General features: G+C 31.8%; 1 protein-coding gene and 1 non-coding gene across 2 annotated transcripts; both read left to right on the top strand.

Annotated features, from left to right (window-relative positions):
- Nucleotides 1-1379: 1379 nt before the first annotated feature.
- LOC112787144 (small nucleolar RNA R71) lies at nt 1380-1487 on the top strand. Its single transcript, XR_003194574.1, has one exon. It is a non-coding gene; the product is annotated as a small nucleolar RNA R71 (small nucleolar RNA).
- Nucleotides 1488-16390: 14903 nt separating this feature from the next.
- LOC140183204 (uncharacterized) lies at nt 16391-19595 on the top strand. Its single transcript, XM_072231228.1, has 5 exons — nt 16391-18153; nt 18257-18528; nt 18647-18738; nt 18885-19428; nt 19519-19595. Exons 1-5 carry the CDS (start codon nt 16391-16393, stop codon nt 19593-19595), a joined length of 2748 nt encoding a protein of 915 aa, XP_072087329.1.
- Nucleotides 19596-26220: the final 6625 nt, after the last annotated feature.

The raw sequence follows: 26220 nt of genomic DNA on the forward strand, positions 1-26220 counted from the left end.
TTCATCCTCTTCCTTTCCAGTATCCAGGACTATGAAATCAGCAGGGATGTAAAGGCCTTCAACCTTTACTAACACGTCCTCTACTTGTCCATAAGCCTGTTTTCTTGAATTGTCTGCCATCTCTAATGAGATTTTAGCAGCTTGCACCCCATAGATTCCCAGTTTCTCTATTACAGAGAGGGGCATGAGGTTTATTCCTGAACCAAGGTCACACAGAGCCTTAAAGATCATGGTGCCTATGGTACAAGGTATTATGAACTTTCCAGGATCCTGTCTCTTCTGAGGCAATGTCAGTTGATCCAGATCACTTAGTTCATTGGTGAACAAGAGAGGTTCATCTTCCCAAGTTTCAATACCAAATAATTTGGCATTCAGTTTCATGATTGCACCAAGAAACTTGGCAGTTTGCTCTTCAGTAACATCCTCATTCTCTTCAGAAGAGGAATACTCATCAGAGCTCATGAAGGGCATAAGGAGGTTCAATGGAATCTCTATGGTCTCTAGATGAGTCTCAGAGTCCTTTGGTCCTCAGAGGGAAGCTCCTTATTGATCACTGGACGTCCCAGGAGGTCTTCCTCCTTGGGATTCACGTCCTCCTCTCCCTCTTTGGGTTCGGCCATGGTACTTATGTCAATGGCCTTGCACTCTCCTTTTGGGTTCTCTTCTGTATTGCTTGGGAGAGTACTAGGAGGGATTTCAGTGATCCTCTTACTCAGCTGGCCCACTTGTGCTTCCAAATTTCTAATGGAGGACCTTGTTTCATTCATGAAACTCACAGTGGCCTTGGACAGATCAGAGACTAAGTTTGCCAAATTAGAAGTATTTTGTTCAGAGTTCTCTGTCTGTTGCTGAGTGGATAATGGAAAAGGTTTATTATTGTTAAACCTGCTTCTTCCACCATTATTAAAGCCTTGTTAAGGCTTTTGATCCTTCCATGAGAAATTTGGATGGTTTCTCCATGATGAGTTATAGGTGTTTCCATAAGGTTCACCTAAGTAATTCACCTCTGCTATTGCAGGGTTCTCAGGATCATAAGCTTCTTCTTCATAAGAATCCTCTTTAGTACTGTTGGATGCAGCTTGCATTCCATTCAGACTCTGAGAGATCATATTGACTTGCTGAGTCAATATTTTATTCTGAGCCAATATGGCATTCAGAGTATCAACTTCAAGAACTCCCTTCTTCAGAGGCGTCCCATTACTCACAGGATTCCTCTCAGAAGTGTACATGAACTGGTTATTAGCAACCATGTCAATGAGTTCTTGAGCTTCTGCAGGCGTTTTCTTTAGGTGAATGGATCCACCTGCAGAAGTATCCAATGACATCTTTGATAACTCAGATAAACCATCATAGAATATATCCAGGATGGTCCATTCTGAAAGCATGTCAGAAGGACACTTTTTGGTCAACTGTTTGTATCTTTCCCAAGCTTCATAGAGGGATTCACCTTCTTTCTGTTTGAAAGTCTGAACATCCACTCTAAGCTTGCTCAGCTTTTGAGGAGGAAAGAACTTGGCTAAGAAAGCCGTGACCAGCTTATCCCAAGAGTTCAGGCTATCTTTAGGTTGAGAGTCCAACCATATTCTAGCTCTGTCTCTTACAGCAAAAGGGAAAAGCATGAGCCTGTAGACTTCAGGATCTACTCCATTAGTCTTAACAGTATTACATATCTGCAAGAATTCAGTTAAGAACTGAAAAGGATCTTCAGATGGAAGTCCATGAAACTTGCAGTTCTGCTGCATCAGAGAAACTAATTGAGGTTTCAGCTCAAAGTTGTTTGCTCCAATGGCAGGAATGGAGATGCTTCTTCCATGTAAATTGGAATTATGTGCAGTAAAGTCACCAAGCATCCTCCTTGCATTATTATTATTTTCGGCTGCCATTTCCTCTTCCTGTTCGAAAATTTCTGACAGGTTATCTCTGGATTGTTGTAATTTAGCTTTTCTTAATTTTCTCTTCAGAGTCCTTTCAGGTTCTAGATCTGCTTCAGCAAGAATGTTCTTGTCCTTGCTCCTGCTCATATGACAAAGAAGAAGGCACAGAAAAATAATAATAATAGAGATCCTTTATACCACAGTATAGGGATCCCTTTGTGAGTGGGAGAAAAGAGGGAGACAAAGAATGTAATGTAATGGAAGAAACACAACTGTGAGGAGGATAGAGATGTGAGATGAGATGTTAGTAGATGAATAAATAAATAGAATAAGATGGGAGAGGGAGAATTTTCAAAAATAATTTTTGAAAAAGAGTTAGTGATTTTCGAAAATAGTTTTTGAAAAAGGTTAATATTTTTTTTTGAAAAATTTTAAAATCAAAAATAAAAAATAATTAGTTAATAAAAAAAGAAATTTTTGAAAAAGAGGGAAGATATTTTCGAAAATTAGAGAGAGAGAGAGTTAGTTAGGTAGTTTTGAAAAAGTTAAGAAACAAACAAAGAGTTAGTTAGTTAGATGAAACAAATTTTGAAAAGATAAGAAGTTAGGAAGTTAGAAAAGATATTTTGAAATCAAATTTTTGAAAAAGATAAGATAAGAAGATATTTTGAAAAGATATGATTGAAATTAGTTTTGAAAAAGATTTGATTTTTTAAAATCACAATTAATGACTTGATTCACAAGAAATCACAAGATATGATTCTAAACTCAAAGTTTGAATCTTTCTTAACAAGCAAGTAACAAACTTGAAATTTTTGAATCAAAACATTAATTGTTATTGTTATTTTCGAAAATTATTTGATAAAAATAAGAAAAAGATTTTTGAAAAATATTTTTTTGGAATTTTCGAAAATAACTAAGAAATTTGAAAAAGATTTGATTTTTGAAAAAGATTTTGAAAAAGATAAGATTTTTAAAATGAAAATTTGATTTGACTCATAAAAACAACTTGATTTTAAAAATTTTTGAAAAAAGTCAAATCTAATTTTCGAATTTATGAGAGAGAAAGAGGGAAAGATATTTTTTTTATTTTTGAATTTTTATGATGAGAGAGAAAAACACTAAAAATATGCAATGCATGAAATTTTTAGATTAAAACATGTGATGAATGCAAGAATGCTATGAATGTCAAGATGAACACCAAGAACACTATGAAGATCATGATGAATATCAAGAACACATTTTTGAAAATTTTTTTTTAATGCAAAGAAAACATGCAAGACACCAAACTTAGAATTCTTTAATGCTTAGGCACTAAGAATTCAAGAATGCATATGAAAAACAATAAAAGACACAAAACAAAAAATCATCAAGATCAAACAAGAAGACTTACCAAGAACAACTTGAAGATCATGAAGAACACCATGAATGCATGAAATTTTCGAAAAATGCAAGATGCACATGCAAATGACACCAAACTTATGACATGACTCATGACTCAAACAAGAAACACAAAAAATGTTTTTGATTTTTATGATTTTCTAATTTTTTTGGATTTTTTCAAAAATTATATGAAAAAGAAAAAATAAGGATTCCAAAATTTTTAACATGAATTCCAGTAATCTTGCATTCTTAGTCTAAAGCTTCAGTCCAGGAATTAGACATGGCTCACTAGCCAGCCAAGCTTTCAATGAAAGCTCCGGTCCAAAACACTAGACATGGCCAATGGCCAACCAAGCTTCAGCAGGTGAATCAGGAACAGCAGCAGGTGGATTAGCAACAACTAGCTTGCTCTTGATAACAAATTGCTGCCTCAGTCCAAATAAATTTAGACATGGCTTTACAGCCAGCCAGGCTTCACATGCTTCATGAAACACTAGAATTCATTCTTAAAAATTTTGAATAAAATTTTTGAAAACATTTTTTTTTCGAAAACAGATGAGAAAATTTTGAAATATTTTTGAAAATTTTTTGAAAATAAAACAAAAAGAAAATTACCTAATCTGAGCAACAGGATGAACCGTCAGTTGTCCATACTCGAACAATCCCCGGCAACGGCGCCAAAAACTTGGTACGCGGAATCGTGATTACACTTTAATTATATAAAATTCATTGCTCTTTCTTTCCCTGGAAATGGCACCAAAAACATGATGCCAAGACCATGGTTCACAACTCCGTGTAACTAACCAGCAAGTGCACTGGGTCGTCCAAGTAATACCTTACGTGAGTAAGGGTCGAATCCCACGGAGATTGTTGGTATGAAGCAAGCTATTGTCACCTTGCAAATCTTAGTTAAGTTGACTTATATGGGCTACAATATATTATGTAAATAAAACATAAAGTAAGGATAGAAATACTTATGTAATTCATTGGTGAGAATTTCAGATAAGCGAATGGAGATGCTTTCGTTCCTCTGGACCTCTGCTTTCCTGCTATCTTCATCCAATCAGTCTTACTCCTTTCCATGGCTGGCTTTATGTGATACATCACCACTGTCAATGGCTACTTTCGGTCATCTCTCAGGAAAATGATCCAATGCCCTGTCACGGCACGGCTAATCGTCTGGAGGCATCACCCTTGTCAATGGCTTCATCTTATCCTCTCAGTGAAAATGGTCAACGCACCCTGTCACGGCACGGCTATTCATCTGTCGGTTCTCGATCATGCTGGAATAGGATTTACTATCCTTTTGCGTCTGTCACTAACGCCCCGCAATCGCGAGTTTGGAGCTCATCACAGTCATTCATTCATTGAATCCTACTCGGAATACCACAGACAAGGTTTAGACCTTCCAGATTCTCTTGAATGCCGCCATGATTCTAGCTTACGCCACGAAGATTCTGGTTAGGAGATCTAAGAGATACTCATTCAGTCTAAGGTAGAACGGAAGTGGTTGTCAGGCACGCGTTCATAGGGAATGATGATGATTGTCACGTTCATCACATTCAGGTTGAAGTGCGAATGAATATCTTAGAAGCGAAGTAAGATGAATTGAATAGAAAACAGTAGTACTTTGCATTAATCTTTGAGGAACAGCAGAGCTCCACACCTTAATCTATGGAGTGCAGAAACTCTACCGTATGAAAGTACATAAGTGAATAGAGGGTAGGCATGGCCGAGTGGCCAGCCTCCCATACGTGATCAATAGATCAAAATATAATCCAAAGATGGTCAAAAAGACTAGTAAAATGTCCTATTTATAATAAACTAGCTACTAGGGTTTACAGAAGTAAGTAATTGATGCATAAATCCACTTCCGGGGCCCACTTGGTGTGTGCTTGGTCTGAGCTTGAGTGTTGCATGTGTAGAGGTCCTTTCTGTAGTTGAACGCCAGCTTTTGTGCCAGTTTGGGCGTTCAACTCTGGTTTTGGCTCCTTTTCTGGCGCTGGACGCCAGATTTGGGCAGAGAGCTGGCGTTGAATGCCAATTTGCGTCGTCTATTCTTGGCCAAAGTATGGACTATTATATATTGCTGGAAAGCTCTGGATGTCTACTTTCCAACGCAATTGGAAGCGCGCCATTTCGAGTTCTGTAGCGCCAGAAAATCCACTTTGAGTGCAGGGAGGTCAGAATCCAACAGCATCAGCAGTCCTTCTTCAACCTCTAAATCTGATTTCTGCTCAAGTCCCTCAATTTTAGCCAGAAAATACCTGAAATCACAGAAAAACAGACAAACTCATAGTAAAGTCCAGAAATGTGAATTTAACATAAAAACTAATGAAAACATCCCTAAAAGTAACTAGATCCTACTAAAAACATACTAAAAACAATGTCAAAAAGCGTATAAATTATCCGCTCATCAGTATCCAATTCTTTTTTTTCATATTTTACCCCTATTTTTATAATTTAAAACTACATACTCAGTCACGTACTCAAAGAAATTTAAAAAAATTGCTCACCCTCAATCGTAAGATTATAAAAATGACTCCATTTGCAAAATAGTTTTAAACAAGGTGATTTTTTTTTATTCAAGATTTATTTTTATAATTTATTTTAATTCTATTAATCAAAACTATGAATACTAATTTCAATTTTTAATTTTTAGGATAAATAAAAAGATGAGACCTTTTTTATACATTAAATTATTGAAAAATTTACTTATTATAGAAGAAGTTAAGTCTATTTCTTGGTTATAGGAATACATATAATTCACTCTTGAATGTAATCAAAATAAATATAAATTTATTCAATTTTTTAAAATTTACATTAATTATTAAATTTATGATATAATGAATGTACTATAAAAACATAAAAATGACTTCATATATAAATAAAATCACATTAATATTAAACTAAAAAAATACTTATCAAATCAATTTAAAAAATAAAATTAATTTCTTAAAAGCAATAAAAAAAAAGTGGCTGAACAGGCACGTTAATAAAATAAAATGATGAAATAACTTTTATTTTCAAAATTTTAAGACATGACAAAACCAAAAACAAAGTATAAGCCCTGTTTTGAACAAAATTATAGTCAACGATAAATATATGTGCTCATTACTTTGCTAAAATGACATAAGCCTAGTAGTCAGCAATATGCATTCAGCTGCACTATCTAGTAAAAAATTAATGAAAGAATAATCTTGGCTGTCAATTGAATCTTGTCTCAAAACAATTTCAAGTCATAAAAGATTAAGTAGGATATATGAAGTCAACATAATTTTAATCTCGAACGTGTTCCTTGCTACCTCATTAAGCTCACACCAATTAAAAAGACAAATCATCCAAGTCGAGTATACCAATTACATGCCAATTTTTCAATAACCAAATCAACTCATAGACTGTAAAAAATCAGATGTATCTAACAAGATCAAACTAACAAGTACATACAACAAGACTCAAAAGACCCCATTCTCTGCTGGTGTTTTATTGAGGTCAAAAGTAAGCTTTGGAGCATTGTTTACAGTAGAAACAACCTCCTCGGAACTATCGTCTTTCGCAACGTCGTCCTCCTGCATCGAGTCTTGAACTACCTCCCCTGTTTCTTCTGGAGTCTCTCGAACATTCTCTTGAGATAAACCTGAAAGTTACATCAAAGGCAAGTAAATCCAATGTGTTACCAATACTAAAAAAAAAAAAACCATGCTTAAGCAACACTGTCAGTTTATTGTTTGGCTTACATTCCAAAAGTCGTGCAAGCTTTCTCTCTATAATAATGAATTCCTCCCGAGACGTAATATCAAGTTCAACAGAAAGAGGATTCTCATAGCGTGTCTGTGCAATGTCCAACAATACATACATAAGCAGTATTGAGCTATTGTCTAACTAACAATAATGGTTCAGAATTCATGATATTTATTACAATAAGTTGAAAAGGGTTAACAATTGTTCTAAGTCACTACTAGAAATAGGGCTTTTTCGGACGAATTTTGAGACGAAATTGAAATAAATTTCGAACAAATTATAGACAAATTTTTTCTTTCAAACAAAATTGGGACGGATTTTTTTTGTCCCAAAAAGCCTTGTTGCTAATTTAAATTTTGTCTGAAATTTCGTCCGAAATTTTTTCAGACGATTTTGTGACAGATTTCGAATAGGCATTTATCTGCTAGATTTCTAACTATTATGATGTATTTTAGACGAATTTCAGACAGATTAGCTAACATAAAAACAACGTATTTCAGACAAATTTCAAACAAAAAATATACTTTATTTCAGACAAATTTCTAACGAATTTAGTCAAATATAGCAAATTTTTTTCGAACAAATTTTAGACAAATCAAATATTTCTTTTCAATTAAATTTCAGACAAATTTAATTTAAAAGAATTTAAGTATTTGAAACAAATTTCATACAAAACAACTAATTATTTTCGCACAAATTTTCTACAAATTTAATATAATATTTCAAATAATTTTCATACAAAATAATTTGCTATTTAATAGATAAATATTTTAGAAAATAAATTGTATTCGATTTGCTTTCTATATTAAGACCATCATAATTATTTTTTTCATATTACATCATCCAAATTATAAACACATAATAAAATCATGAAAAAGTTAATTACCATAAAAGAGTTAAAAAAATATTTATTATTAAAATACTTTTGTCCATAAATGTAATCAAACTAAAATAAGAAAAAAAATACTTAAACTAAAACAAAGAAAGCCTTTAAAAAGGTCAAATATCATGAATAAAATAAAATGTACTAACTAATTCACCTAAAATTCCTTAATCTAAATCAGAAGAAACATATACTCCAAATATCAATCACTCATGTTATCATCACTAGAGCCTGTCCCAAGCTCATCTTCCGTAGGATCAGACAAGGTTGAAGGAAGTGGGAGATTCAACTTTTTATACAAAGCATGAATTGTCTTTTCAGTAGAACCAATTCTTTTCTGTTGAACTTTTAGTTGACGTCCTTGATCTTTTAACTTGTGCTCAGCATCTTTCAACTTAACCTTTTGCTCTTCATTGATCATTTCTTGCTCCTTTGCTTTTTCTTTCCACATGTGAAGTTCTTGCTCAATATTTAGATTATCTTTGGATGTCTCTGAACAATTTCTGGAATCCAACTTTGAAGAGAGATCTAAACCAAAAGAACCTAAACCAAAAGCAGCTTTCTTTTTTCCCTTTGTCACAACTTCGTTCCAAACAGTATAATCATCTGGTATATCTAGGCCTTCCTTAGATGCCTCAACATCTCCCTCATTATCCAAGGATAAAGCTACTTGAGAAAGTTCTGTCTTTCGCTTTTTGAATTCACCCTACAAAATCAATTCATGTTAATCGCAACTAAATATGCCATGAACAAATACTAACATATAGTGAAAATTAGCAGTTGAAAAAAACAAAAAGAAGAACAAATTAGCATCACATACAATGACTTTCTCAGATCTTTCATCAATCCAACTTTTGTCTTTTTTGGTGTGGCATTTAGTATAAACTTCTTCTAGAGAAGGTTTTACTCCCGTAGCTTTCTCCTATAATATAACAGTTTTAATCGATAGAAAAAAAAAAAGAATAAGAGAACATTGCAAAAATAATAAGAATAAGACTATAAATAAACTATTTTTATCTTACCATTCTGCGTGCATGTTCACCCATAGATATGGAACCACCAGTATGCATAGAACTTCCAGCATTTGATGCTCGATTCACAGTATTTGCTGCTGACCAGTTCTTAAATTTTGAATCTGTAGCAAAATAATGTAATAGTTGACGCCAAACGGGTTCAGGAATATATTTTGGTACATGGTTAGGGTCTTTTGAATAATTGCGTCTCTCCTGATTCATCAATGATCTTAATCGATCACTCCCTTTAATCTCAAAAATTTGACGAATTCTTGCATTGTGTTGAGGTTCCCACATACAATTTTTCTAGAAAAGAAAACATATACATTGAATTACCCACTATGTATAATATCAAAATAACAAAAAAAATGATAATGAATACTTACCTTAAATTCAATAAACCACAAATCTCGCATTTGCTCACTAGCATGTCTCCAAGAAGGGCAGAATTCTGAAAATTTGCTTTTAATGGCATTTGTTACATGACGAACAGCAGTACATGGATTAAACCTATAAGAAGTTCAAATAATGAGTAATTACACATGTATTCATAATAAAAACAATATAGAGAGAACATTAAAATAGAAAACTGATTGTTGTACTTACTCATTGCCAAAAGGCTCTATTTTCAAGAGCCCTTCTTGAGTGACAAGTTCACCTTCTTGAGCAAGAGATTCATCTTGATGATTTTCATCCGATGAGTGAGCATGATGTAAATTTCGTTCATTATTAGGAGCATTATCAAATGACTGAGGTTGGATAGGTGAACAATATGGTGATTCAGCTGGTGATTGTGATGGTGATGGTGTATGATCGGCATGGGAAGATAGTAAATTTCTCTTGAATTTTTGTGGTGGCTGCGAAGAAGAGGGTGGTAATGCTGAAGGCTTTTTAGATACATGTGAAGGAACTGGAGCTCGTGATTTTGTAGGTTTAGGGTGTGAAAGCTTAGTTTTGTGTGCACTAATCACCTCCTTATTACCAGACTTTTGTACTTTAATTGACAAGTGTTTTTTATTTTTTTTAGAACCTGACATCTAAAACAACAAAGATTTATAAAATTACTAAGACATTGCATTTAAATTTCAGTAACATGTACATCATCGAAATAATTAAAAAAATAACAATGTAAAATAATACTTAGCTGCCAAAATAATCAATGAGGATGTAAAATAAAGTGCTACTATGCTTTAGTACTAAACTACTAATATATATGTACACATGAGTATTTTAACAAGTTCATAGTCATAATTGCAACACAGACATAATCAAACTAAATCCAACCAATAAACTATAATCACAATAATATCAATGACAATTATAATTCATAGTCAAAAACTAAAGTCAATTACGTCAAATAATCACATAATACAACACTGGGTGTTTTAACATCAAACTTCCAGTCATAAATACCTTTTTACTCCTTTCTTCATAAGAATGCATGATTATGCCGTAGTCTTCACTAAAATATGTGTGCGTGTAGCTTGTTACTGACTCCCACTTTCTTAAAAGAAGCCATACAAAAGACACAATAAAAAAGTTAACAAACTTAAACAATTCACGAAAGATTCACAACTTTTGAGAAGCGCCTAGAAGAAACAATTTGAATAAAATGCAACTAATTGACTTTATATAGGTTTAAATATTGTTAAAATTAAGGTCCTTTTTTTCTATATATATATTATACTTATATTCCACTACTGCTCATAACTACTCCATTGTACAAGTGCAAATTCCATATTGAAGCCAAAGAATAATATGAAATAATGCAATAAGGAACTATTATTGCTCACAACTATATTAGATAATTCTTATCAATATTTATTACTTATATACATAGATAAACTAAGAATAATATGATGAATGCAATCAAGAAAAGAAAGTCTCATATTTATAAAAGACTATAGATTCAAAACCGGATGAATAAAGTATAAAATTATTGTACGAACAACTCATAATTTGTGAATTTAATATGATTTAATAACAAAACTCTTTTTATTATTAATAAATTTAAAGAATATTTTTTATTCAACAACTTAATAATTTATAGTTCTTCTATGTGTTCCTAATATGTTGTTTTTTCTTATAAAAGAAAAAGATAAACACAACTAAAAAGATAAATTCTTCCTAAACTTTTACAGAAAATATTTATCATTTGTACTCTGCCACTCTCTCCATTTCAAACTTCATCTCAATGGATTCTTAAACATTCTTTTTGGCATATAATATTTTTGGCATAAATTATCTCTAACTTGCTCTCCATTTCAATACATTTCAAGACCTTTTGGCATAAATAAAATTATTTGTGCCACTTGCCAATTTCAATTCAAGTTCAAAAATTTTTACACTTACAGTATCAGACTAAAAAAAGAAGATAAGCGTGCAAAAGAATGAAGAATTCATATGTAACAATTATTGAGGGACAATTATATTTTTAGGACTCATACCACAGAAAATCAACAGTTGACAATAGATAAGCGTGCAAAAGAATGAAGAATTCATATGTAAGGTACTACATTTTTCTTACAGGTTTATCTACATAAGTATCATAAAAGCAGTTAACACAGTTGAAAACAGGATACATTGATAGCAGGAAAGCCATTTGTGACAAAAGCTCTTAATAAAACCATCAATTTGAAGCTTCGGAAATACAAAACTTATGATTCAGTCTGGTCATAGCAATTATAGTTTCATTGAAGTATCATAATAAATTAATAACAAATCATAAATAAAATAAAATAGACATTTACAATTTTTGAAAGCAAAACTTCAAAAGAATCCAGGGAGCTGGTTTCTCTTTACTGAAAGCAAAACTTCAAAAAAACACATTCATTTAAAACAGGATACATTGATAGCAGGAAAGCCATTTGTGACAAAAGCTCTTAATAAAACCATCAATTTGAAGCTTCGGAAATACAAAACTTATGATTCAATCTGGTCATAGCAATTATAGTTTCATTGAAGTATCATAATAAATTAATAACAAATCATAAATAAAATAAAATAGACATTTACAATTTTTGAAAGCAAAACTTCAAAAGAATCCAGGGAGCTGGTTTCTCTTTACTGAAAGCAAAACTTCAAAAAAACACATTCATTCAAAACAGGATACATTGATAGCAGGAAAGCCATTTGTGACAAAAGCTCTTAATAAAACCATCAATTTGAAGCTTCGGAAATACAAAACTTATGATTCAGTCTGGTCATAGCAATTATAGTTTCATTGAAGTATCATAATAAATTAATAACAAATCATAAATAAAATAAAATAGACATTTACAATTTTTGAAAGCAAAACTTCAAAAAAACACATTCATTCACCATAAGATACGAAACAAAATAAAATAAAATAAAAGCATGTATAGATCGGTGGAGCATTCCTCCTCTATGGAAGACACCCCACTCACCTCTACTTACCAGATTCTATTCCTTTCTCACGTCAAGAATTAGGGAAGTGCTTTTTCTATGATTCGCTTGCCGGGCAAAACTCTTCTCTTCGCTATCCAGATCCCAGGCTTTAACTACCTGCACGGAAGCCTTCCCTTACTGGCGCGCTGAGACTGGAAGAGGTGGCCACATGCAGGAGGCAGAACGGTATGAGCAAAGCAGTGTGAGCGACTGGGGTTGTAGCCTTGAGCGCGACGCACGAGCGTGGAGGTTGCCTGAGGTGTGAGGTCCGAGGCTTGCCTAGCGTTCGTCCCGGAAGATCACCGGCGGCCACAAGTAGGAGGCAGAGTACGCAGAAGAAAGTGACCCTAGCTGTGATATGAGAAGGGAGAAGGCACTCTAAATCTGAAATCCCTGGAAACCAAATGGCGGTCTTGATTAAAAATTTTGGATTTTTGGCGCAGGTAAATAAGTGGCTTTAAAATAACTACATATAATAAATTTTAAAATTAATATTATATCTACTTTTTACTATCAATTTTAAAAAAGATAAGATTATAACGAAAATATTTAAAATTAATATTATATCTAATTTTTATTTTTAAATTAAAAAAAAAGATTATAACGAAAATATCCAAAAATAAGTTATGGAATATTGATTTTTAAAAGATAGATATTTTAAAAAATTATATCTAATATTAATTTTAAAGTATTTGAATTAAATTATGTTTTTAAATTTTTGTTACATAATAATCTTAAAAACTAAATATTTAGAAGATCATATTAATTAAATATAAATTTTATATTAATGGATAAGATAGATAAGATAAAATAAGATAAGATAATTGTCTCAAATTATATAAAGAGGTGTTAAAGACTCCTCAATTATATTACTCATTCCACACACATATACTTTTTAAATATATTCTGTGTTGGAGTATCTTTATAAGTACTCACCCCATCGTTCCAATAAGACAAATTGTCTTAAATCGCAAATTTTTGATCCATCTAACAATCCGTACATAGGTAAAATTTTTTTTAATATCTATCATTATGTGATTTAATGTTTATTATTATAATTTTTTATTATTAATAATTTATTATTTACCGATTAGTTCTTTATTTACTTTATCTTGTTTAGTTGAATTAATAATTTTTAAGATAAAAAGTTATTTGTGTCTTTTTATAAAAAAAAGAATAAAGAATAAAAATTTTTTTAATATCTATCCGAGACAGTTTTTTATACTTTTGTGTCCATTCTTCTACGAAGGACAGTGATGGACACAGGATTTAGAAGGATAGGCATAGACTTTTTTATAAATTTTGTTTTCCTTTGTGTCTATAGATATTTTTTATTATTCCACTATTACCCCTTCTTATTTTTCTTATTGCGTTATGTTCAGAGAGGTAATATCTTCTTCCTGGTCTTTCTTTATCTCTGCGTTCTTTCTTTCTCTTTCTTTCAGGTATTCTCTCCTTTTTGTAGAATTTTTTATTGGACTTCATAATTCCTTCCTTCTTATCGTTCTTACTTCAATACCATTTTAACTTTGTATTATATTATTTGATTTGTAATAAAAATAATGACAAAAATAATTAATCTTAAAACTTTTGAAAATATTATCAAAGGTAAAATTGATCTTTTAAAATGCTAAAAAATAATTTATAAGTTATAATTGATTTTATATAATTTAAAGAAAAATCAGTTTTTAGATAAAAAAAAATTGGTTTTCTAAATATTTAATAGATTTTTATGTGTAAAAACTATTTTTTTTTCATGTAAAAACGAATTCTTTTTTAATACTGATTTTTTATTTAAAATTAGTTTGGCTTATTAACCTAAACAAATTTTTTTATTAATCAAACTCAGATTTATTTTTTTGTTAATCTTAACCATATGTATTGCTACATATAAATATTAAATTTAAAAATAAAATAATTATATTTATAAATTTTATTTTAATATAAATATTATTATATATTTTTTTATTAAAATTTTTGGCTTCTTCAAACATTTTTTTCAAGTTCTGTCTGTACTCCTATGTCCTCTCATTCTCTATTAAATTAGTTTGTATTTGATGTAGAAAATTTGGAATTACATGGCTATTTTAGTCATTCACTATAATATTTTAGTCTTGTCCATGTGTATCCAAACATAATACTGGACATTACATTAGTGTCTTGTACATCGTATCCAAATATAATACACAAAGAATAATTTTTAGTATCTCCATCCTATTGTCTCTGTCTCAGTATCATATCATGTCCTGTCTCTATAAACAAACACAGCCATAAGAATGGAATACTTTTTAAGTTTTAAATTAGATAACGTTAAAAACTTGAAACAATGAACAGTCATATTCAAAACGATGAGATTTATAATACCGTATGATTTAGTAAGGTTCCAGTAGATCTCTTTGAAATTTTATGATTGAACAATTTGAAAAAGTAATGTAATAAAAATTTTTTTTTTAAAATACATATTTTTACTAATATTTTAAAAATATTTAGCTAATTTAAAACAATATAGAACAGAAATAATAAATATTTTGTTAATTTTATTCTATTATAAATATTTGTATTTTATTTTTATATTAAAATAACTATTATTTTTAAATTTTAATAATTTATTTATTAGTTTATATCTATTATATACTACAAGTAATTGTCTCAAAAATGATATTAATAGATATTATATCATTATTAAAAAAAATAAGTGAGTTTATAATTATTATTAAATAAAAACATAATTAATTTAAGAATGAATGAGTTTATAATTAAAATTAAAATAAATTAAGTAGAAGTAAACTATCTGATATATATATATATATATATATATATATATTATAATTTGCATATACATTAATGAGAGTTAAATCAGCTTAGTGGCATAAAAAGATATTTTTATTGTAAATGACAAGGGTTCGAACCCCAATTCACACATTTTGAGAAATTTTAAACTTCATACGGTGCGGTCAGACCGACTTTATCGAATTTGACCGGTTTTTTTGGATTTGACTGATTTTTTTGTCGAAGCGGTCGATCTGATTCAATTTTAATAAAAATGGATAAGATCTTTGCAAGATTATTTTTATATTTTTTTATTTTTTAAAATTTTTAAAATTTTTAAAATTTTTTTATGTTCACTGAAGTATATTTTTATAATTTTTTACATGAATTTTTATTATTCATTGTTGATATAAATTTTTTTATCATTATTATCGATATATATTTTTTTATAGAATAATATTATTATTTTATTTGACTTTGTGTAATTTTTATCTTGTGTTTTTAAAATTAGTATATATTTTATTTATTATTATCATTTTTTCATATTATAAATTTCAACACATACATTTAAGTTTTTTTCCTAAAAAATTATAGTGAAATAGTTCATTTTAATAGTATGATATACTAATTTTTTAATAGTAATATGAATTATCGGTGAAGTGTGGTACATATTTTTTAGATGATTTATTATTTATCAAAATATAATATTATAATTTTGTAACATTAAATTAATTATACTCATAGTTGGTTATCTCATAAAAATATAATTTAATTAATCTAATTTTTAATATACTTTATATGTAGATATGGAAATTTCAGAACATCGAAAGTGGATGTACAATAGAAATTTGCCAAATCGAGGAGGATTACGACAGGAATTTGTCAATGGCGTTCGAAATTTTATTGATACAGTTACAAAACAACCTCAATTTGTACTTGAAGGCAGTGTACTTAGATGTCCTTGCAACAAACATAAAAATAAGATTTTCTTAACTCCGGATGAGGTTTCATTAGATTTATATAAATATGGTTTCATGCCAAGATACTGGTGTTGGGATTCACATGGAGAGAGTCCTTTGCATTTGAATTTAGATCAAGATAATAATCAAGAAGGTACATGTTCTTCTCCGCATGCTAATGTGCCAATAAGAAATTCGTATGAATCTATGGTGGTTGATGCTGCTGGACCAGAATTTATGAGTCAATTTGAAGAAAACATGGAGGAGCCTCCGAATGCAGAAGCTAAAAAATTTTATGATTTATTATAGTCTGCTCAGCGCCCATTATTTGAGGGATGTATTGATCATTCAGAATTATCAATGGCAGTTAAAATGTTGAGTATAAAAGCTAAAGGGAATGTATCTCAACAAATCTTTGATGATTTCGTGAAAGCTATGAAAGAAGTGATGCCGAAGGATAACTTACTTGTCTCCAATTTTTATGAAGCAAAGAAGCTAGTATCAAAACTTGGCATGGAAAGCAATAAAATTGATTGTTGCATTAATGGTTGTATGCTGTATTACAAGGAGGATGATATACTACGAAAGGAATGTAAATTTTGTCATTCTCCAAGGTACAAGATAGGTAAAAAGGGTAAACAAGTTCCTTTGAAACGAATGCACTATTTACCACTTATACCTCGTTTAAGAAGACTTTATGCTTCAATGAACACAACATCTCACATGCGATGGCATTTTGATCACGAGTTTAAAGGAGTTCTTGAGCATCCATCGAATTCAAAAGCATGGAAGTATTTTGATAGAAAACATCCACAATTTTCTCAAGAACCACGCAATGTCAAACTAGGATTATGTGCTGATGGATTCACCCCTTTTGGTCAATCCGGTAAACAATATTCATGTTGGCCAATAATTGTCACTCCGTATAACTTGCCTCCTTCTATGTGCATGAAAACTCCTTACATGTTTTTATCCATGATTATCCCTGGTCCTCGTAATCCCAAAACCAGGATTGATGTATACCTGCAGCCCTTGATTGATGAGCTAAAACTACTATGGAAAGATGGCGTTTTAACTTATGATATTCATTCCAAGTCAAATTTTGTAATGCGAGCTGCATTGTTGTGGACTATTAATGATTTTCCTGCATATGGAATGTTGTCTGGATGGATGACAGCAGGCAGGCTAGCATGCCCATACTGTATGGAACGAACCAAGGCATTCCAATTAAAAAATGGGGGAAATCCATCATGGTTTGACTGCCACAGACAATTCTTGCCAAATAATCACATGTTTAGAAGAAACAAGGATGCATTCTATAAGAATAGAATTGAGAGATCAGAACCTCCTCCAAGATTGACTGGAGATCAAATATGGTATATAGTTCAGAATTATGATAAGATAAGTGATGTTGAGCAACTTGAGATAGAAGGATATGGAAGTACGCATAATTGGACCAAAAGAAGCATATTTTGGGATTTGCCTTATTGGCGTCATAATTTAATCCGTCATAACCTTGATGTAATGCATATTGAGAAGAACGTATTTGATAATATATTCAATACTGTCATGGACATCAAAGAGAAGACTAAAGATAATGTAAAGGCTAGAATGGATCTGTCATTATACTGCAAGCGAAAAAATTTAGAACTGCCAGAACAAAGTGGAGGTAAAATTATAAAACCCAAAGCAAACTACACATTTACCCTCCAGCAAAAGAGGGCAATATGTGAATGGGTGAAAGAGTTAAGGATGCCTGATGGGTATGTTTCAAATTTAGGGAGATGTGTTGACATGAAGGAGGGCAAGTTATATGGAATGAAAAGTCATGATTGTCATATATTTATGGAACGTTTACTGCCAATTGCTTTTAGTTCATTGCCAGAGCAGATATGGAAGCCAATAACAGAGTTAAGTCAATTCTTTCGAGATTTGTGCTCAACATCGTTACGAGAAGATGTTCTAAATAAGCTAGAAGAAAATATTCCAATTGTGCTATGCAAGCTAGAACGTATTTTTCCTCCTGGATTTTTTGACTCAATGGAACATCTACCTATTCATTTGCCATTTGAAGCATTGCTTGGTGGTCCTGTGCAATATAGATGGATGTATCCTTTTGAGAGGTACCTTATTTACACCTCTATATTTACTCTCAAATTTCTTTTTACTGTTTTATTAGGTCAACTATTTGTTATTTGATTTTTGTTATGAATTTTTTCATGATAGGTTTCTCCATCATCTTAAGAAAAAGGTCAAGAACAAAGCACATGTTGAAGGATCTATCGTTGAATCATACCTAATTGAGGAGATTTCTTACTTTTGTGAGTACTATTTTAACCAAACTAGCATCGACGCAAAGCAAAATGATGAAGGTGATGATTCAGTTGAGCAAAATTTGTCTATTTTTAATTTGCCTGGTTGTTTTGCTGGTGAATGCAAAACTCGTTATTTAGATGACAAAGAATTCAGTGCAGCCATGAATCATATACTAATAAACTGTGATGAAATTAAGCCATATATTGGGTGAGTATTTATCTTTCTATATATATATTCTTACTATTAATAATATTTTCTTATATTAATAATTTTAATTTATTTGAAATTTATGTACTATAGTGGATTTCATACGCCAAGATCATATAACTTTAAGTGATGAACAAGTTGATCAATTTATTGAAGCGGAGTTTGCAAAATGGTTTAAAAATTATGTAAGTCAACATGATATGATAGTCTTATTGTACACACAATTTTTGGTAGATGACATATTATATTCTAACTTATTGGTTCTTATTTAATACAGGTTCATGATCCTTTAAATAATGTGACAGATTCGAATATTCATTCCTTGGCATAGGGTCCTTTAAGAATTGTTAAATGTTGGCCTATCTACAAAGTCAATGGCTTCAAGTTTCACACAAGATCTCACTCAAGTGGAAAGTCAACTCAGAATTATGGAATATGTGTCAAAGGCACAGGTTATGGTGAATATGAAAATGATTTCTATGGCCAGCTTAATGAAATTATTCAAGTTGAGTATACTGGGCTACCACTAAAGAGAGTTGTACTATTTAAATGTGAATGGTTTGATCCCACAATTGGCAAAGGAACAAAGGTAAACAAAGAGTATGGAATCATACAGATTCGAAAGAATCGACGATATGGTAAATATGATCCGTTTATCATTGCACATAAAGCAATTCAAGTATATTTTGCACCTCATCCAATGAGCAACACCAAGGAAAAAGCAGAATGGTGGTTTGTATTCAAGACTAAAGCAAGAGGTGAGATTGAGATTGAAACAACGGAGGATTTTGCATATCAAGAAGATGGCACAAATCAATCTAACAATCATATCTCAAATGATATTGACATTACTGTTGATTTACTGGATACCAATAGTACAAGATATGAAGAAGAAGAAGAAGAAGAAGAAGAAGATGATGATGATGATGATGATGATGATGATGATGAGCCACTTGGGGATGAAGACGAAGATATGGATGAGGATGAGAACAAAGACGAGGACGACGACGAGAACAATGAGGATGAAGATCAAAATGAATAGTATGAAAAAGTCCACTAAGAAATGTATTTATTTGTATTTTTTTAAATTTTTAATATACTACAATCTTATGAAAAAGTATATGACTTTTTTATTTTACGTGATTTTTTTATTATATTTTATTTTTACTATTTTTTTTAGAAGATTGGATATAATTTATTGAGAAAGTCTAGGAACTAGCACTTTTATTAAAATTTGGCCAGCATTTAATCATTAAAGGAAAAATGAGTGATTATCCACCATTAGATGTAATCTTACACCATTAAAAACACTACTGATGACTAATTGATGGTTACAAATCACAAAATCTGCTGACCCCTAGCACTCTTCTAATTTATTTTTAAAATTTTTATATATGTAATTCTTTGATACACTTTATCTTAAATTTGTTAAAAAATTAAAATTTGAATTATTATAACGTAAATAATTAAAAGAATAAATTAAAAATAATATGAGGTAACTAAAAAAATCAAAATTAAATATAAGATGGTTTATAAAAATTTGTATCAGAAATTTAATATTAAGTATAATAAAAATAAAAGAATAAAAAAAAGAATATAGAGTATATAAAAAAGTCAAACATAATATACAATGATAGAAAAAGAAAACTAATATAGTCAATTTAGTTCTAAAATTTAGGATTGAATAAATATATTTGTTAAAATTTTTTTATTTAGTACTGAGTACGTACTACCTGAATTAAAAGAGTTACGGTGAATAATAATTTACTAGTCTTATATTTTAATGGTTGATCTATAATGATTCAATTAATTATTTTAAGATTGTAATTTACTTCATATTTGATATTATATAAAAATAAATTATTAACTTAATAAAAAATTAAATGATTTTTTTATTTTTTAAAATATTTAAAAATATATTTTAAAAATAAACCAATTAAATTTCATGGTAACCCCACCAAAAGTACCCATTCGTTGGCGCCAGCACAAAATGACTTCCCCCACCAGAAGTTCCAATTCGTGTGCGCCTCTCCTGAGATGATGACACTAAATCCATTTCGCGGGTGCTTTGCGAACAATGGCCTGCGCATTTTTGTAAAGCTTTCTCTGCATGCGTATTATGAGAATTAATTTTTTTATTTACTTATTTATATAAAAAAAGCCTGCATAAATAAGCGCTAACGTACCTATTAATCCAATTTTAAAAAATATGTATAATAATAAATAAGATGTTAATTGGTATGATGATTATTGCATATTTTGAACAAGAGGTTTTGGAGTTGAAAGGTGCAAACAAAAACGGTACCTTTTTATAAGTTATATATAATTAAGGTTATTTTAGGAAAAAAAACTTTATTTTAGAATAGTAAAAATATTTGGGACAAATCATAGACTAATTTAAAATATAAATAATATTTTTATACTAAATTTTAAAAGTTTTTAATAAATATTTGAAATCTATTTGAAAATTGATGAACTTTCAAACGGAATTTACAAATGATGCTATTTTTGTCTCAAATTTGTGGGAAAAAATTTTGTCTACTTCGAAGGGTTAGTTATAGTAAAAGCATTTAAGACTAATTATAGACAAATTTGGGATAGAATTAACATTTTTCAAAATGCGTCCCAAATCCGTCTGAAGTTATTGCGCATATTCAGATGGAATACGGACGAATTATAGTTTTTGTCCAAAATGTGTTGCTAATCTGTATGAAATTTTTGGCGCCATCTAAAAAAAATTTGGCGCCAAAATTTGGGACAAAATTTAGACAAATTTAGGACAGAATATATTATTTCAATATCTCCACTAAAAATTGTTCAACATTTGTCTCAAATTTGTCCGAAATGAAAAAGTCATTCGGACGGAATAAATTTCGTTTAAAATTTTTGTCCGAAAAAGCCCGATTTCTAGTAGTGAGTATTTGATACAAAATCTAAAGTTTCAAATATGATCAAAATATTTTATTCTTTTAATGCATCTGAATAAATTTATATATTTAAATTTTTACCCATCTAAAAATTAAAAAAAAAGTTAAATTAAGACTCTGAATTATTACTCATCCCCAAAATATCTGTAGTGACTTGCTAAAAAAAACACTCAGAAGTCAGAACCTGCTTCAAGAGGAGTGATATAAATCCGTTGCATGAAAATTAGGATTATGGTCCTATTGTAATATTTTTACCTTTATAATTTTTTTGTTAATAAAAAGATGCATGATGGGTACTGATGCTATTGTAAGTTATATAACAAAAGCAAATAACAGAGCTATATATCACTAGCTAGGTAGGACCAGCTGGCCAGCTACAAAGAACTAGTCCATATTAAACTATATCGATAAAGTATGATGTTGGGCTTTTTGATGAACAATAAGATTAGACACTAATGTAATTGAGGCATGTGTAGAAAATAGTTTATCTTACCTCACCTCCTCCAGTATTTGGTGCGACAGCTTCTTGTTTGTACTTGTTATGAACACAAAGCCGAATTTCCTGCGGTACTTTCTTTTGAATTGCTCCAATTCCTGCAGTGTTAAGAGACTCAAACAAATAAAGAACTTTGGTAGTGTCCTTTGTTTATAGGATAATAACATCACTCAAATTAGTGTTGTAGTTTGAAAAAGTAAAAGGACCAAGCAATTTTCTGACTTATCAGAGCGTACCAACATAATGGGCCCAGGCACAAACTTAGCTGCCTGATCTATGTGCGGATGTACAGAGAACACATTCAGCCATGATTGAGTAGGTGACTTGTTGAACCATAAGTCCCTTGCAAATGATGTTGCGTGTTCTAGTGAGGAGAACGGAGATGCCTGAACCATTGCCTTGGAAAACCAGATGCTAGTGCCGCAAAGAAATAAGTCCCTCTCTTCCAATTTCCCTGATAAGTCCCATCATGAAACAAGTGAGCAACTTAAAACCATTATTAAAAAATGGAATTGTGACATTCACTGCTAGTACAACAACAAATTCTAGTAGAATAGTGTACAAGTGCACCATCTACCTACAATTGCAAGATATGTACCAGTACTAGTGTATAAATATCAATTAAACCTAATATCGGAATACCACACTTAGCAAAGAAACTCAAAGAATAAAGCTGCTAATAATAATAATAATAATAATAATAATAATAATAATAATAATAATAATAATAAACAAATGTTCTACACCAGAATCATTATAAACCAGCAAATTCTAGAGTCATATATAATTCGCATAATCTCAATAACACTTAGTCAAATCAATTTCTAGTCTTCTTCATTGCCAAACACATCTAAGAATCAACAGCCTCTTCGTGAGTATCGAAGACATCATTGGTGTGTTCTTCTAAATAGCCCTCCCTTATCAGTGACAAACCTTCCACGTCACACTCAGCCAACTCAGATAAACTTGGTTGGGGGGAAAGTTCCACCTCACAGTGTTCATGTATATCACCCATGTCGAATAAATCTCTTGGCTTCACAAGGACTACTATACTCCATTCCTTATCAACCTCATCTTCTACATAGTATACAAGGTGAGCCTCTGATGCAAGAATGTACAGTTCATCATCCTCTCGATCACCAACATGTATTGGATTAGAGAAATTGACAAGTGTGTGGCCCATAACATCTTATTTTATGCCTCTACCAGATGTGGTGTTTGCCCAGATATATCTAAACAAAACGACTATGAATTGACCACTGTAATTCAACTCAATGATGTCCACTAGTTTCCCATAATACGAGACACCACCAACTGCAACATTACTGTCGCGCTTGCTTGCATAAATTCTAGTGTCGAAAGTGACGTGAACCCCGCTATTCTGAGTTTTCAGCCCTTCTTCTATTGACAGGGTCCTAAACATAAATCCATTTACGTTGTAAGTTGTAAAGCGGCTAGCTTGAACATTGGGGCCACATGCAAGCCACTGTAGTTCGCTCGAATGCCTGATGCTTCCCAAGGGAACCTGGTAGGTAACAATCATATGTTTCATCAATTTGGGATAGAACAAATAGGATACCGTAGATAACAAGATTGATCATAACAGGTTTCACCTCACACTTGAACAACTCGGGAAATTCTCTGTGCACAACGCTGTCTATGTGAGACTTAGACTTTGTCCTGCTTCGCAGCTGCCTCTTTGTGATGGCTCTGAAATCACTGGATAGATCATAGCAGTTTTATGTCAGAATCTCCATCAAGATTATGTCATTTTTCGTAATCCATAATATCAACTTTACTTACTCTATGAACTTTTCCATAGTCGGAGAATTGACCAAGACGTGACGATGAGCTTGAAATTTCTCAGTTGGTGTGAGAGCGTAAAACGAAGCAGCCCCCACCGCCTTTCTTACCCATGGCTGCACTTTCACACTCACTAGGTTCACACGGTCGATCGTCAACACATTGGTCGATTGATCCTAATCTCGACATTATCGAAGTATCTTGAACAGAATATGAGAATCTCCTCCGATAAGTATCCCTCTACGATTGAGCCCTCCGGGTGTGATCTATTACGCACGTACTGCTTGAGACAATATAGGTACCTTTCAATTGGGTACATCCACTGATATTGAACTGGGCCACCAAGTTGCACTTCCTCGACCAAATGTACGGTCAAGTAAACTATGACGGTGAAGAAAGAAGGATGGAAAATCATCTCCATGTAACACATAATATAAACATGATCCTGAAGGAGGGGAAGTTGTTGAGGGTCAATGGATTTACTGCATATTTTGCGAAAAAAGGATGATAAATTCGCCAAGACAGAGGACAGTAGGGCAGGCAAAGCATTCCTTAACGCAATTGCTAGTAGATGCTCCATCAGAATGTGGCAGTCGTGGCTTTTCAAGCCCAACATCTTACGCTGTCTTAGGTCAACACAGCGGGAAATGTTGCTAGAGTACCCATTTGGAAAGACCACATTCTTGATAGTCCTTAAAAAGACATCCTTTTGTGGATTGGTCATAGTAAAGATGGCGGATGGGTACTTTTCATCTTCCTGTGGCCACAGATCATGCTTGATTCCCATCAATTGGAGGTCTTTTCTTGCCTTAAGGTGGTCTTTAGATTTACCTTTCTCATTCATTATGGTGAAAACTATGTTGTCGTACACATTCTTCTCTATGTGCATTACATCAAGATTGTGACGCAGTCCATTATTTTTCCAGTATGGTAGCTCAAAGAATATACTCCTCTTCTTCCAAGGGGACTCGTCTTGTACGATGGTTTGCTGTCCGCGTGTCCTTTTCCCAGCAACTGATTGCACCTTGCCAAGGTGGACATGCACGTCCTGTAGTTGTCTCGCAATGTCTCCACCAGAGAGTTTGACAGGTGGACCTCTATCCTCTATCTTTCCATCAAATCTATCTCGGTCCTTTCTATATCTGTGGCAGGATTCAGAAAGAGACGATGACCCATGGAACACCATTTCTGACTGTGTGTGAGCTGGTTAGTCTCAGCATCCAAATTGCATGCAGGACAAGCTCTCCCACCGTATGTGTTCTACCCGGACAAGTTGCCTAAACTTGGAAAATCAATGATTGTCCACATTAACGTAGCATACATCCTGAAAGTTTTTTTCGTGTAAGCATTGTACGTTTCAACACCAACCCACAATAGCTTCAACTCATCGATCAAGGGCTGTAAGTAGACATCTATATCATTTTCAGGCATTTTAGGCCCAAGAATAATCGTGGAGAGGATAAAAGAGGTGGGTTTCATGCAAATCCAAGGGGACAGGTTGTATGGAATAAGAACCACTGGCCAAATTGAGTACTTCAAGCTCATGTTTCCATAAGGGTTAAAGCCATCGCTAGCCAAGGCTAGGCGAACACTGCGCGGGTCGTTGGAAAAGTCAGAATAAGTTCTGTCAAATGCCTTCCATGCTTCGTCGTCCCGTGGATGCTGATGATTGGATTTCTACTAGTAAAGAATTTTTATAAAAATAATCGCGTTGTAAGTATAGTTTCTAAAACAGCAAGGAATCCTTTCGTACAAAAATTTGGTTGTCACAAGTAACAAAACCCAATAAAATTAATAACTGAAGTATTTAAACCTCGGGTCGTCTTCTCAAGGAATTGCAGGGAAGTATGATTTATTATTGGTTATGAGTAAAAGTGTATTTTTGGGTTTTTTTTTTTTGAAATAAAGAACAAGTAATTTAAATGACGAGAAAAGTAATAAATTAATAATTATAAAAATCTCTTGCAAGGTATAAGAACTGGAAATCCTATCCTAGTTATCCTTATCAGATGTGATGAGAATTGGATTCTGCTCCCACTTAGTTAACCCTTACTAAATAAAGGAAAGTCAAGTGGACTAATTAATTTGATCCTCAAGTCCTAGTCAACTCCTGTGGAAAGACTAGCTTTAGAGCGATCCAAATCAATCAGCAATTCCCAAATTCTAATCGACTGCTGAGTTTGATAACTCAAGCGTTACCAATTACTTAACCAAAGCAAAAGGGAATTAAATCTTAAATTAAGTTGCAAGCATTATAAATAGAGTAAAACAATCATCAATTTGAAATACCTCAAATTAATATTAATTAAGAAAATCCTAACATGAATGATTCATAAGCCAAATTGAAAAGATAAATAAAAATTAAAGCAATAGAATAAATAAAAGTAGAAAATAAATTAAAGGAACATTGAACCTGTGATTGAAGAGAAGTAGCCTAATCA

This window comes from Arachis hypogaea, chromosome 20, assembly GCF_003086295.3.
Source record: "Arachis hypogaea cultivar Tifrunner chromosome 20, arahy.Tifrunner.gnm2.J5K5, whole genome shotgun sequence".
Taxonomy (NCBI): domain Eukaryota; kingdom Viridiplantae; phylum Streptophyta; class Magnoliopsida; order Fabales; family Fabaceae; genus Arachis; species Arachis hypogaea.